A 13,299-nucleotide genomic window follows, 5' to 3' on the forward strand; every position below is an offset into this window, starting at 1 on the left:
CGTCTCTCTTGGAGGGGGCGTTTGTGTCTGCTTGGACTTCTTTTTGGCCATAAAAATTTAAGGTGCGAGGAGTCCTTTTTTTTTAAATTTATTTTCAAATCCGTGAAGCACATACGCCAGACTTACTACTGCTCAAACATGACGAAGGGCATGACGGGGAGAGAACATCTTGATGAAAACTCATAATTTTGCTTCAATCACGAAAGTCGAAGATTCACACGCTTTTTCCGCAAATGGTTCATCCAAAAGCGTTTTAGCCATCAGATCCGGACCCTTTCAGCATTATACGCTCATAACCAACCTCTTGGCAGATAGATAAAGCATGTTTTTTTCTTTAATATATATTAAAGCAAGTTTTAGTGTTTTGACATGAAATGGTATGGGAACATATAAATCCAGACAAAGCGCATGTGGCGTACGCCGTTCTAGCGGTGTTTTCGTCCTTTTTCTCACTGTGCTCGCTTTTCATCAAGGAACGACTATATATTGGTGAGGCCTCTGTGGCCACAATATACGGTCTCATAGTTGGTCCACATTGTTTGGACTGGTTCGACCCTTCTTCGTGGGGGAATGAGGACTACATAACTTTGGAAATCAGCAGAGTCATTCTGTGCATCGAAATAGTGGCTGTCGCTGTAGAACTTCCGAAGAAATACATCCTGAAACACTGGCTCGGGGTGTTCCTGCTCCTGATCCCTGTGATGACCATCGGATGGCTCGTTATAGGACTGTTCATATGGCTCATTATCCCCGGACTACACTATGGGTACGGCCTGTTGATATCCGCCTGCATTACCGCCACAGATCCTGTTCTTGCACAAGCAGTTGTTGGTAAGGGTAAGTTTGCAAGAAGAGTGCCTGCGCATTTGCGGAATCTTCTCACCGCCGAATCCGCATGCAACGACGGCGTGTCTGTGCCTTTTGTTTACCTTGCGGTCAACATCATTATACATGGTTCTAACGCGGGAGCCATCGCGCGTGATTGGATTACAGTCACAGTTCTATACGAGTGTCTTTTTGGCTGCATTCTAGGCGGAATCATTGGGTTTGTTGGACGAAAACTTATCCAGTATGCGGAAGACAAAGACCTTATCGATAGAGAGTCGTTCCTGGCGTTCTATGTTATGCTGGCACTCTTGTGCGCAGGTTTTGGAGCTATACTCGGTGTCGACGATCTGCTGGCGTCTTTTGCCGCCGGCGCCACTTTTGCCTGGGATGGCCGTTTCACTGAGCGTACAGAAGAGTCGCACGTTTCCTCGGTCATTGATCTGCTGCTCAACTTGGCCTACTTCGTCTATTTCGGCACCATTATCCCTTGGGAGCAATTTAATAATAAATCGCTCGGCCTTGACTGGTGGAGACTTGTGTGCATTGCTATCGTGGTGATATTTTTAAGACGAATCCCGGCAGTGCTGGCGATCAAGCCATTCAGTCCCGATATCAAGAACTGGAAAGAGGCTTTGTTTGTGGGCCATTTCGGTCCCATCGGGGTGGGGGCTGTCTTTGCGTCTATTCTGGCCGTAGGTGATTTGGAGGCCCACGTCTTGCACCTTGAACATGGCCCCACAGCCCAGTACCCAGACGAGGAAGAATACCATCAGCTAATAAGGATTATTTGGCCGACTGTCTGTTTCTTGGTGCTCAGCAGTATTATAGTGCACGGTTCCTCTGTTGCTGTGATGACCTTGGGCCGCCACTTGCAAACAATGACGTTCACTATGACACTTACCAAAGTCGAGACTGACGGCGGGGGATGGATCTCGAGACTTCCAAAGCTGGAAAAAAGCGGTACCTCTTTCTCCATCAAGAGAATTGATACCATGGCTCCTTCCGAGGCAAGCCACGACAACGGACTTTTGGAGAAAACCTACACCAGCGACTCGACTAATGTGGATGCGGGCGACACTGCGGCCTCTGCTAAACCGGCAGGCATTGCAAAGAGACGGAAGCAAAAGAAAAAAATGCATAGGAAAATCAGAGAAAAGCGACGGGCGCCTCCTGCTGTGGAGACGCTGGACCTTGGCAAAAACAATACTCAGAGCCAGCCAACGAAGGAGAGTTCAGACCAGAGTTCAACCACCCGTCTTGAGGTTGAGGAGATGGGCCGTTCTGACCAGTCCAGCGATCACGGCGAAGAGGCTATGGGTCCTCCTTTAATGAAGGTCACATCGCCAAGAATGGCGGAACTGCAAAGAGACTTTGAGCTTACTGACGAAGATATACAACCAATTGAGATAGACGGAGAGCTGAAAATTCCAACGTACGGCTATAGAGACGGCACACAGCTTATTATTGAGGACCAGAACGGAGAAATACTGCGCACATTTAATGCACCGCGTGCAGAATCTGATGATCAGAAGAGCATGCACAGTCTGCACAGTTTAAGCACGTTGAAGAACCGACTTGCAGACCTGCAAAGAAAAAAACGGATTCGGACAAACGACGGAGAGGAAATACAGATCGAGGACTTCTCGCGCCCAGAAGAGAAAATTCATCAGCTGGTGAACAAGACCGACTCAGACCACAAAATGCTTTTGGGCCAAAAGATCAAGCGTGACAAGAATAATAAACCTCACGCTTCACAGAGATACCATGGTTTCCGCATTGACGACAACATTCTGATCGAGAATGCTGACGGAGAAGTTGTCGGGAGATTTAAAATAAATCAGAAAAAGAAACCTGCAGCTGCAAAGGCCGACACCCTCGACAAGGCACTAAAAATGGTTGGATTGTTGAAGGAAAAAGCCGGAGACGTTGAGCAGAATGAAGTCTCGAATGACGACCTAATTCCAACGGATGCGGGACCACAGGACAAAAGGCTGGAGGACAAGCTTAAAAAGTTCCTGACTGCAGATTCGCATAAAGTTAGCGTAAGCTCTCCACCTTCGTCATCGCAGAAAAACACAGACTCATCTACAGGTTCTGACTCGTCCAACCGAACGGACAGCTACAATCAGGAGGAGTCGGAGGTGGAGCGTGCGAGACGTCTGGCTGCCCTGGCATCGTCCTCTAGAGACCCGGAGGACGAGGAGGACGAGCCCGCCTCTAAATTATAAAAGCGCATAAAACTACATGCTTACATAAGTCACCACTAGGGTGTATAAAATTTTTTTATCCAATATGAACTACACCCTGCATGTGCATAACCAGTATAGTGAAAACGAATTTCCTTTAAAAACTGGGATTCTCGCCTGACTGTGAGTAAGATAACTGTCATCAGCAATGGATCTCTGGAGACGTGACGAGGACGAAGGTTGTGTTTCTGACAACGACTATGACGGAGAACACTGGGGAGCACGTATTAGTGCTGTCTTTGTTGTTTTGGTGGCTTCCTGCTTTGGTGCCTACTTCCCAATTCTGTCATCTAGATATTCCTTTATTAGACTTCCCCCATGGTGTTTCTTTACTGCTAAATACTTTGGTTCTGGTGTCATCGTGGCCACCTCCTTGATTCATCTTTTGGAGCCAGCCAGTGATGCTTTAGGAAATGAGTGTTTGGGAGAGCCTTTCACTGGCTATCCAATGGCATTTGGTATCTGTTTGATTACCTTGATGGTGATGTTTTTCGCCGAACTCATGGCTTACAAATGGATGGAAGCCAATGTCGAAGGTATGAGCGGTGGTCACAGCCACTCTCACTTTGGTGAAACTGACCTGTTTGTCAAGAAGACCAACGACGAGGATTTGAAGAGCGAGAACGAGCCAGAGTATGTGAGAGAGTTTCAGGATCCTTCTACTACTCAGGGCGGCAACTATACCGCTATTTTGGACATGTCTCCACGCCATTACCAGCATGCGAAGGAACACCAAGACCCAGAGGTCATTGGCACCCTTGCCGAGGACGAGGCTAAAGAAAACTACTACGGACAGTTGCTCAACGTTTTCGTTCTGGAATTTGGTATTGTCTTCCACTCCGTGTTTGTTGGTTTGACTTTGGCTGTCTCTGGTGACGAGTTTGTTAATCTTTACATCGTTATCGTCTTCCACCAACTGTTCGAGGGATTGGGTCTTGGAACCAGAATTGCTATGGTCAACTGGGAAAAGAAGAGAAGATTCACTCCATGGCTGCTTGCTGGTGCTTATGGTATTTGTACTCCTGTTGCCATTGCTATTGGTCTTGGAGTTCGTGAATCATACCCACCAAACTCCCGTAGAGCCCTCATCACCAACGGTGTCTTTGACTCGATTTCGGCAGGAATTCTGATTTACACTGGTCTCATAGAGCTGATGGCTCACGAATTCCTCTTTAGTGACGAGTTCAAGGGCAAGAAGAACATTAAGAAGATGGTTATCGCTTACGTGATCATGTGCGTCGGGGCAGGACTCATGGCATTGCTCGGAAAATGGGCATAATATGTAACTCGTTAATTAACGTTAATACAGTCAATAATTATTTACATTTGTTGGCAGTCATGCCGAGGATGCATATACCATGCAGGAGAGATGCCTGTCTCCATATGCTACTCCGCACTCCGCACACCGCACACGACCTAACAGCAGGCTATAATATATCTTTGTAGTTCAATACGTAAAATACACTAGTACAACTTTTGGTCGCCTGATTCAAGTGTTCATGTAGGTAGATGGGTCAACTCCCTCGGCAGGGAACTCTTGAATCTTGACGTCGAACCGCTCTTGAATCTTGTTCAGAATCTCCTGGTCCTGCTCGTTCGACACGAACGACACAGACAGACCCTTAGTACCGAATCTACCCGCTCTACCGACTCTGTGAAGGTATTGATCAGCCTCACTTGGCAAGTCATAGTTGATAGCCAAGTTGATTCTCTCGATATCAATGCCTCTTCCAAACACGTCGGTTGACACACAGATTCTCTTATTGTACTCCTTGAACAACTTGTATCTGGCAATTCTTTCCTCCTGAGGAATACCAGAGTGGACGACAATAGATGGGAAATTGGAGTCGCACAATAATTTGTTCAAAGCGGTCGCTCTCTTAGTCGACTTGACGAAGATAATGACCTGGTTGAACTCCAGGGAGTCCAGGAGTTCAGCCAGCTTCAAGTTCTTTTTTTCCTCCGGCAAGTTGATGTAGTATTGTTGCAAACCGTGTAGAGTGAGTTTCTTCTCGTCATCAACGTAGATCTCTAATGGGTTCTTCATGAACTTTTTGCAGATCGGTCTAATCTCCTGTGACAGGGTGGCCGAGAACATCATCACCTGCTTTTGGAAAGGTGTGGCTCTGAAAACCTCTTGAACGTCCCTTCTCATGTCAACTTGCTCAAGAACCTGGTCACACTCGTCGATAACGAAGTTCTTCACGTTGTTCAGTCTGATCAGCTTGTCTCTGACCAAGGCATTCAATCTCCCAGGGGTACCAACAACAATGTGTGGACACGTATCTTTGTTCTTCAATTTTTCAGCATCCTGTTTGATGTTAACACCTCCATAAAACACTTCAGTCTTGACCTCAGGCATATACTTGGAGAATCTGGCATACTCATTCTTGATTTGGTAGGCCAATTCTCTGGTGTGACAAATCACAACCGTAGAAATCTCTCCAGGTGTAGGATCCAGTTGCTGCAAGGTGGATAACACGAAAACAGCAGTCTTACCAAGACCAGACTTGGCCTGACAAAGAACGTCATTACCAAGAATGGACTGAGGAATACAGGCCTGTTGAACTGAAATTGTTAGTGGCAACTTAGAGTCTCGCACTTACCTTCGGAAGGGTGTTCGAAACCACAGTCAGCAATGGCTCTCAAAAGCTCAGGCTTCAACAAGAAGTCTCTGAAACCAGTGGTGTGGATTCCGACATAAGAACCCTTTTTGTCTGTTTCTTCCTTCCCCTCCTCGCCAGCGGCAGCCTGTTGAGCTGGCTGCACGTTGATTTCTTCGGAATCGGAGTAGTCCAATAATTCTTCTTCTCCCTCGGCAGACATGTTGTAATGGTGTTTTTCAAGAAATGGTTTTGCCATTTGGTGTTCGTCGACCAAAAGGGAAAATTTTAGGCAGGGTAACCTTTTGACACGTAAACTAGGTTGAATTTTTGATTTGAATATTCTTTGTGCCATAATGTCCACTGAGTACGAGAAGATATACTTGAATCAGTCAAAACAGGCTGGCAGAATGCGTATTGCCGATTCCGGCCTGGGATGGAAGGCGCAAACTGCTCCTGGATCCACCGTGAAGTCGACTCCGTTCCTCCTGCCCAGCGACGAAATCTCTAGTGCTCACTGGTCCAGAGGATCTCGTGGCTGGGAATTGCGCATAGACACCAAGAATAAGGGTGTTGTAATGCTTGACGGGTTTGATCAGCAGGATTTGAACGGCCTGAAGAACGAATTGCAGAGAAATTTCGGCGTTCAGCTCGAAGTTAGGGAACACTCGTTGCGTGGATGGAATTGGGGAAGGACCCAGCTCACGAGAAACGAGCTAATTTTCAATGTCAATAACAGACCCGCTTTTGAGATCCCGTACTCGGACATCACGAACAGTAATTTGAGCAGAAAGAATGAGGTTACGGTAGAGATGAACTTGGGCGAGAAACACGAACCAGAACGTACTGGAGACGAATTGGTGGAAATGAAACTGTACATTCCAGGAACCTTATCCGAGGAGGAAGAAGAAGGCGAGGAAGGCGATAAAAACGAGGCATCGGAGCCAAGGTCGCTCGCTCAAGTGTTCAGCGACCAGCTCAGAGAAAAGGCTGACGTTGGCCAGGTCACTGGCGAGGCAATTGTTTCCTTTGAAGAAATCTTGTTTCTCACTCCAAGAGGTCGTTACGATGTGGACATGTACGATACGTTTATGCGTCTCAGAGGTAAGACGTATGACTACAAGCTACAATATTCGCAGATTCAGAGAATATTCTCGCTTCCAAAACTGTACCAATTGAACCACTTGATTGTACTTCAAGTCGATCCCCCACTAAGACAAGGGCAAACCAGATACTCCTTCTTGACTATTCAAGTGTCTTCCGAGGAAGAGATTGAGGTTGAGCTGAACCTGGACGACGACGAGTACGAAAGCAAGTACAAAGAGCGACTTAACAAAACTTACAATAATAACACGTATATGGTGATGACCAGTATACTGAAGGGATTTACCGAGAGACGTGTTGTGGTTCCTGGCAATTTCATGTCCAAAGACTCGCAGGTTGCGATTTCCTGCTCTCTCAAGGCCAATGAGGGACAGCTCTATCCGCTCGAAAAATGCTTGCTTTTTGTCACCAAACCAACAGTTCTGATTCCATACTCGGAGATCACCAACATCGTGTTCTCGAGAATTGGCTCTGGCACAGGTGCATCGAGAACTTTTGATATGGAGGTGAACCTTCGTAATGGAGCACGCTCGCATAGCTTTGGAAATATGGACCGAGGTGAGCAAACGCTTCTTGAGAACTTCTTCAAAAGCAAGAACCTCAAGGTTAGAAACGATGAGAAGGTTGCCCAGGAGATGTTGGCATCTGCTATGGCAGAGTCCGATGGTGACAGCGACATGGACATGGGATCTGCCGACGACGACGAATCTCCAGACGAGGACTTCAAGGACGAGGACATGTCTGGCTCTGATGTTGCAGAGGAGTTTGACTCTGATGCTAGCGTCAGTGAAGACGGAGAGGACGATGAACCTCAAAAGAAGAAGCCAAAAACCTAGTAAAAATAATAAATCAATCTGTAATCATTTAGCTTATTGCAGTACAGTTTTGGCGATTTCGCCCCGAGCAGCTAGCTCGTGCTCGATCTCCTGCAAAAGTGTTCTGTTATTAAGCTTTCGAATTATCAGGGATTTACGGGTTCCCGGCCTGCAATCTGCATTCTGCTCGAATTTGAGCACCAGACCTGTGATCCGGCCAACGTCGGGGAAAGTGTGATTGAGAATCCGGCTTTTGATGGAAATTAGCTCGATAGTCGAAAGAATGCGAAGGTCTCTGTGGTCGGAAGAGCGGTTGTATGTGGGACTCAGCGAAGGGATCGGAATAGGGAGAACGTTGGAGCTGGTGCTCTGCTTCCGATTCTTTTCGTGACCTGGGTCATGTGACTGGGTCCTAGCCAGGATCGGGTCGTCGCGTTTCTCGGCTTCCTCAGTGATGGGGTCCAAGTGTGTGCGAGCTGCAGCCATCGAATGGCGTCTAGAGCGTTTTGGTTTCGGTGTGGATTTCTCCGCGCGAAACTCGGCCAAGTTTGAGACGCTTGGTAGCTTGTATACTTTTTTCAGCAGCTCGTACTTGTACTTGTGCTCCTGCATTTTTTTCGTCTTGGCGGCCATTTCCTTCTCCAGTTCCCGAATGACTGCCTTTACCAGCAGCTTGTCTCTGTATTCCAAAGCCTGGGCCATTTTTTGGTACACCGAGTCCAGCTCTGTTTCGGTAGCTGCGTTTGGGAAGCCGTCGAAATTTTCTTCCAGACGCAAGCCTTCAGATCTGCGATTGTAGAGTAGCTCGACGCCGCCACCGAAGTCCGTTTCGGCGTCATCTATTGCTGGCAGGTCGAACTCATTTATCAGTGAGTCTTCGAAATCTTCTTTTAGGCTCTCGCTGGAAAGTTGTTTTGGAGGCCTTTTCCTAGGGATGTCAGCCATACAGGTTTTGCGAGTGAGCTACGAGCATTTATAGCTAGGACTGATTTACATTTCAGCTTGTCAATGTGACGAGTAGCTGATTTGAAAAAAATATGTTCGGCAGGCCGACTTTGAGCCGCTTCGTTTTTTCTCTTTGGCGCACAAGACAATTAATTACAGCTGACAGGACATCCGAATAGGCAAGGATACCAATTTTTATTTTCGGTCGTGTGACCTGAGAAGCAAAAAGCTATGCATAGATGGCGAGAATTTCGAGCACATTTGTGATATATCGCGAGGTGATGTACAAATTGGTCGGGTGCTGCTGCGAAATCAGACGTCCTGACAAGCACAAGCGCCTCCTACGAGCTCTCTTGGCGTCGGCCATTCAGAAAACTCGTGTATATTGTACCCCGGTGCGGCTGCCCACGTGGGAAAAAAGTCAAGGTGAGAAACAGCTAGAACAATAAAGGGGGTGCGCGAACAATATGTTGCGGCCAAGTATGTTATAGGAACATTATTGTTTGGAAATTTAAGTGTAATTAATCTTGAACCGGATCTCATCACCGGACGTCATGGTCTGCGCGCATATACCACGCAAGAGGCTATATAAATAACCGGCTTAGCTTTTTACGATAAAAGAGTGCGACACAAAATTGCATCTCCTAAAGTGTTCTGATTAAATCTTGGCATAAAAGTCTCTCGCTAACGCATTTCTGCAAATCTCATTATCCTGTTTTATTTCTGATAAGAATTTCACCTTTGGTTACGGTCAGCACAATAGATGAAGTTCGGCGACGAATTCAACGACCGATCTGTTTCCAAATGGAGGAACTACAACATTGACTATAATGCCATCAAGCGCAAGATCAAAGAAGCCACAACTGCAATTAAGGACTCGAGCTCAAGTCTCTCGGACAATGACAGTAACGATACCGGCGACACGGCATATTCGAGATTTTCCTCAAATTCCGTACAGGAAAAGAAGATGAGGAAGCACTTGAAACAATTGTTCAAGGCTTTCAAGGAGCAAATTGAGTTTACGTCTCTGTTCGTCAATTCCAAGTACGGCGAAATATCCAGAAGAATTCTCGCCACTAAGAGTCTACTCAACAATTTCATCAACTCGACGCTCGACTCGGACAGTAACGCTAGCGCACTACAGCAGCGTCTTCAAGGAAGACGTTTGTTGCTTATTCAGAAAGAGCTGGAAATTCTTTCGGGCGAGCTACAGGATCTTTCTAGGTTTATTCTCTTGCAGAAAATTGCAGTGAAGAAGCTTTTCAAAAAATTCATCAAACACAGCGATTACCCCCACAAACAGGAGCTTGTCGACAAGATCACCACGGAATGCCTCAACGGGAACCCCAATTCGTTTGTCAATCTGTATCTCAACGATGCCGCCTTGGAGCTGACATTGATGTTTGACGTGATCAACAATTACCGTGCGAATCAGATACAGGCGGGTACCAGCGTCGGGAACAATCACAAGCAGTCATTTGCCACTGTTGACTCCTTTGGACTGTCCTCTCTCACAGATGGACGTTCAAAAGATTTTATATATTCCAGGGCGACCACTTTCGACCTCATCTCGCACAAAAAAGGCTCAGTGTGCCAGAGATTTTGGGTTCATAAGGACAATTTAGACGAGATGAAGTTCAAGCTTCTGAGTGGCTTCAAACTTATATCTGACGATTCAGGGATCATGGATGAAGAACACGAACAGGAGGGTTTGGTCCGGCAATACGAAAATCAACGTATGTCAGAGCAAAACTCTTCAGTCCACCTCAAACACACTCGTTCCGAACTTGACCTCACAGAGCACACTGAAGATTCTGATACGACTTTCCACCCGGACACCAAAGTCATATCCATTTGGCTCAACAATCTCGATGATCCTTTGGTGACATCCCAGAATGGCGTCGGGTTCCTCTCCACGTCAGACAATTTTCTTTCTGGCGGATGGGTTGCGCAGGTCTACAACATGCAGTATCCGAATTCCAAGCGGGCTGAAAGGCCGCTCTTGATCTCTCCTATTGGTGGTCTTCACCAGTTTGCCATGATCAGCCTCAACGACTCGCTAATCCATTCTTTATTCAGTCCGTCAAAACTGCCTGTGGAGGTGTTTAAAAACAAGATTTTGAAAGAATGGTGTGAGTCGGGGCTTTTTGGAAACCCTAAGATGGCTCAGCTATCGCTTGACTGGTGCATCGACAAAAAAATGGTTCCTTTGGCCAAAGTTGCTCTCAACAGGCTCCGATTTATCAGCGTAACGGATACAGACACATCCCCTAAAGTGGAGTGCTATATCACTTTAGATAGTGACATCCAGATTTCCCAAATTACATCGCAAAAGGATGTCAACTTCCATATGCCACAAGAAAGTATCAATTTCCCTCACTCGATACTTGAAATCAAATACGATTCCCCGCTCAAAGCTCTTCCGTCGGTCGTGCAGTCTCTCATCAACTCTCATCTTGTTTACAGAGTGGACAATCTAAATTTCTCACTAAATAATTACATCCTATCCAAGTTCTACCAGGATTCACTCACAGACGAGGCCATGTTGGAATATGTCGCTCCTTGGTTCGATCATCTACAAAATAAAGATATCCGCAAACTTCCATCAATCGCCAAGAAGGCTTCCGAGGAGGCTCCCAAACAATCATCACCGCAGGGTATTCTGTTGAACAAATATGAGACACAATTGCAACAGCAGCAAGAACTCCAGCAGCAACTACTAGAAGGCAAAAGATACTGGAATGAGTTTGATGATGGCAGCGATCCGGACGATGACCAGGGATACTATGTTGACGACGACTACGAGCTCTCGGACTCAAGAACGCCATTTGGCAATTTTGTCGGCCTCGGATTCTTGACGTCTTCGAGAATTGAAGCAATTTTGAATTTGTCAAATAGGATTTCGAGCAAACTCACGCATATCTTCAACTCATTCAAGCATGACGAGTCTTCTCCTTTACTTCCAGCGCATCAGGAGAGGCCGCATTTTTATAAATCAGTGATCAGCGGGACGTCTCCGTTGGAGAATGACACAGAGTCCGACACAGACAATAGCGACCACAAGTTGTTTATTCACCGAAACGGCAAACAAGTCGAAAACGAGCGCTCGTACCGCCGTCGGCAACCATCTCTTGTTTACGGCGAAGCTAGATCGAATGACCTGCTGGCCCAGGTAAACCATGATCGCATTCTGTCATTCCTTTACCTAACTGCAATGCTGGTGTCTTTTCTCACAACCGGTGTTGGGTTGGGTGTCATTTTCTCAACCCTGGAATCCGGCGATGATCTGGATCAAACAAGTGGAATGATCCTGCTGCTTTGTTTCGGCATGGGCTGTCTGGTTTTGAGTCTTATCCTTAGCGGGGTCTCTGTGTGCCTCCTTATGACTCGTTACAGCAATGCCCCAATGTGGCACCAGGCCTCGGTTTACTCCAGTCTCATCATTGTCACAATACTGTTTATCATATCCTTAGTTTCATGTCTTTAGAATGCAGCATCTACTTCATCAACTTGTGTCCAAACTTTTCCTGTGTGTACTCGGGACCAAATTCGTGGTACTCCTGTTTGGTAACGGCCACTTTCTCGAAAGCGCCTTTTTCAAAGAATTTTTGGGCAGCGTGCCACCCAAGCTCGGCGTAGTCGCCCTCCCAATTGTAAACTCTAACTTCGTCATCCACGGGGATCTCCTTGTTGAGCTCGTTGATCAGTCTCTCCTTGAATCCTGCCAGGTTACACGTTCCGCCAGTGATTGCCACATTTGCGCATAGCAGTGGACGCAAAAGCTCAGGAACGGACTTGAGCGACTCCTTTATTGTTAGAATCAAGCCTGCCTTGTGAACCCCGCTGATTTCAGGCTGAAACAGCACCTCGGGCACAGCAAAACGTTCGTCGTATAGCTTTAGAATCTGTTGGTTCTCGCGCACACTGGCTGACATATCCTTATCTGAAATTGCATAGCCAGCCATCGTTGTCTTGTAGTCCGGCAGGACGTAATTGGTAGAGATGTTGTTTGGCTCGTCTATTAATTGCTTTGGTTTTAATTTCTTCAACTTTTCTATTCTTGCCAGCGCTGCATAGTAGTCATCTGTCACATAGCAAGCTGCTTTTTTGATGTTATTGACAAGCACAGGCTCATCTGTAACGTTGTAGTGTCTAAAAGAGATTACCTCTCGCAAATATCCGTTGATGAATCGACCAGCGATGGGCATCTTCTTCACAGCTTTCCAGTACGGCAGTCCGTTGATCATCGGGACAACGTAGGTTGCGTCGAAGCCACTGTCCACTACAAGTTGGAAGTCGTTGTATCCCTCATCTTTGGTGATCCACGGAATCACAGACGCCACAGATCCACGGTAAAGAGACCCCACTCCGTATTCTTCAAAGAGTACTTGGTCGGTATTGTTCTGAAACTTGGAGTATGTGACAGGCGACTCACAGTATACGAGATTGGCCCCATTCAGAATATCCTCATTCTTGTAGTGTTTTACAAAAGACGAGTCCCATATCTGTCTTTCAATGGTCCATTGATACAACTGGCCATGTTCTATTGGTCTTTTGAACTGTATACCCGACTGATCAATGGCTCCCACAGAGTTAAGGATTTCCCCCAAATGTACCTCTTTATCGCTCGTCCGAACCAGGCAGTTTGGTACGTGATGAGGTTTTTCCTGGCCCGTGTGTCCTAGCTTTACCTCGTAGGACCCGTTATCTATAATAAAATTCATAAAAAGGCTACAGAAAAAAAACTAATTTTTTGTG

The 13,299-nt window shown here is 46.5% G+C and overlaps 7 protein-coding genes across 7 annotated transcripts; 4 read left to right on the forward strand and 3 right to left on the reverse strand.

The window, feature by feature from the left end:
* The first annotated feature begins 369 nt into the window (after nt 1-369).
* OGAPODRAFT_17076 (uncharacterized protein) lies at nt 370-3,090 on the forward strand. The gene has a single exon (XM_018354865.1). The coding sequence runs from the start codon at nt 375-377 to the stop codon at nt 3,054-3,056; it is 2,682 nt and encodes an 893-aa protein (XP_018209099.1). The 5' UTR covers nt 370-374; the 3' UTR covers nt 3,057-3,090.
* A 120-nt stretch (nt 3,091-3,210) lies between these two features.
* Nucleotides 3,211-4,379, forward strand: OGAPODRAFT_17077 (uncharacterized protein). The gene has a single exon (XM_018354866.1). The coding sequence runs from the start codon at nt 3,223-3,225 to the stop codon at nt 4,351-4,353; it is 1,131 nt and encodes a 376-aa protein (XP_018209100.1). The 5' UTR covers nt 3,211-3,222; the 3' UTR covers nt 4,354-4,379.
* A 115-nt stretch (nt 4,380-4,494) lies between these two features.
* On the reverse strand, nt 4,495-5,904 carry OGAPODRAFT_17079 (ATP-dependent RNA helicase SUB2). Its single transcript, XM_018354867.1, has 2 exons — nt 5,681-5,904; nt 4,495-5,642 (listed from the first exon to the last, which is right to left on the reverse strand). The coding sequence occupies exons 1-2, from the start codon at nt 5,898-5,900 to the stop codon at nt 4,564-4,566; spliced, it is 1,299 nt and encodes a 432-aa protein (XP_018209101.1). The 5' UTR covers nt 5,901-5,904; the 3' UTR covers nt 4,495-4,563.
* A 158-nt stretch (nt 5,905-6,062) lies between these two features.
* On the forward strand, nt 6,063-7,641 carry OGAPODRAFT_17080 (uncharacterized protein). The gene has a single exon (XM_018354868.1). The coding sequence runs from the start codon at nt 6,088-6,090 to the stop codon at nt 7,615-7,617; it is 1,530 nt and encodes a 509-aa protein (XP_018209102.1). The 5' UTR covers nt 6,063-6,087; the 3' UTR covers nt 7,618-7,641.
* A 9-nt stretch (nt 7,642-7,650) lies between these two features.
* Nucleotides 7,651-8,541, reverse strand: OGAPODRAFT_14165 (uncharacterized protein; the record flags this gene model as incomplete). Its single annotated transcript, XM_018353411.1, has 1 exon — nt 7,651-8,541. One exon carries the CDS (start codon nt 8,539-8,541, stop codon nt 7,651-7,653), a length of 891 nt encoding a protein of 296 aa, XP_018209103.1.
* A 664-nt stretch (nt 8,542-9,205) lies between these two features.
* On the forward strand, nt 9,206-13,274 carry OGAPODRAFT_17081 (uncharacterized protein). Its single transcript, XM_018354869.1, has one exon. The coding sequence runs from the start codon at nt 9,305-9,307 to the stop codon at nt 12,026-12,028; it is 2,724 nt and encodes a 907-aa protein (XP_018209104.1). The 5' UTR covers nt 9,206-9,304; the 3' UTR covers nt 12,029-13,274.
* OGAPODRAFT_102074 (uncharacterized protein) lies at nt 9,206-13,274 on the reverse strand. Its single transcript, XM_018353088.1, has one exon. It carries the CDS (start codon nt 13,263-13,265, stop codon nt 12,039-12,041), a length of 1,227 nt encoding a protein of 408 aa, XP_018209105.1. The 5' UTR covers nt 13,266-13,274; the 3' UTR covers nt 9,206-12,038.
* Nucleotides 13,275-13,299: the final 25 nt, after the last annotated feature.

Source organism: Ogataea polymorpha (assembly GCF_001664045.1).
Source record: "Ogataea polymorpha strain NCYC 495 leu1.1 chromosome Unknown OGAPOscaffold_6, whole genome shotgun sequence".
In the NCBI taxonomy this organism is placed as follows: domain Eukaryota; kingdom Fungi; phylum Ascomycota; class Pichiomycetes; order Pichiales; family Pichiaceae; genus Ogataea; species Ogataea polymorpha.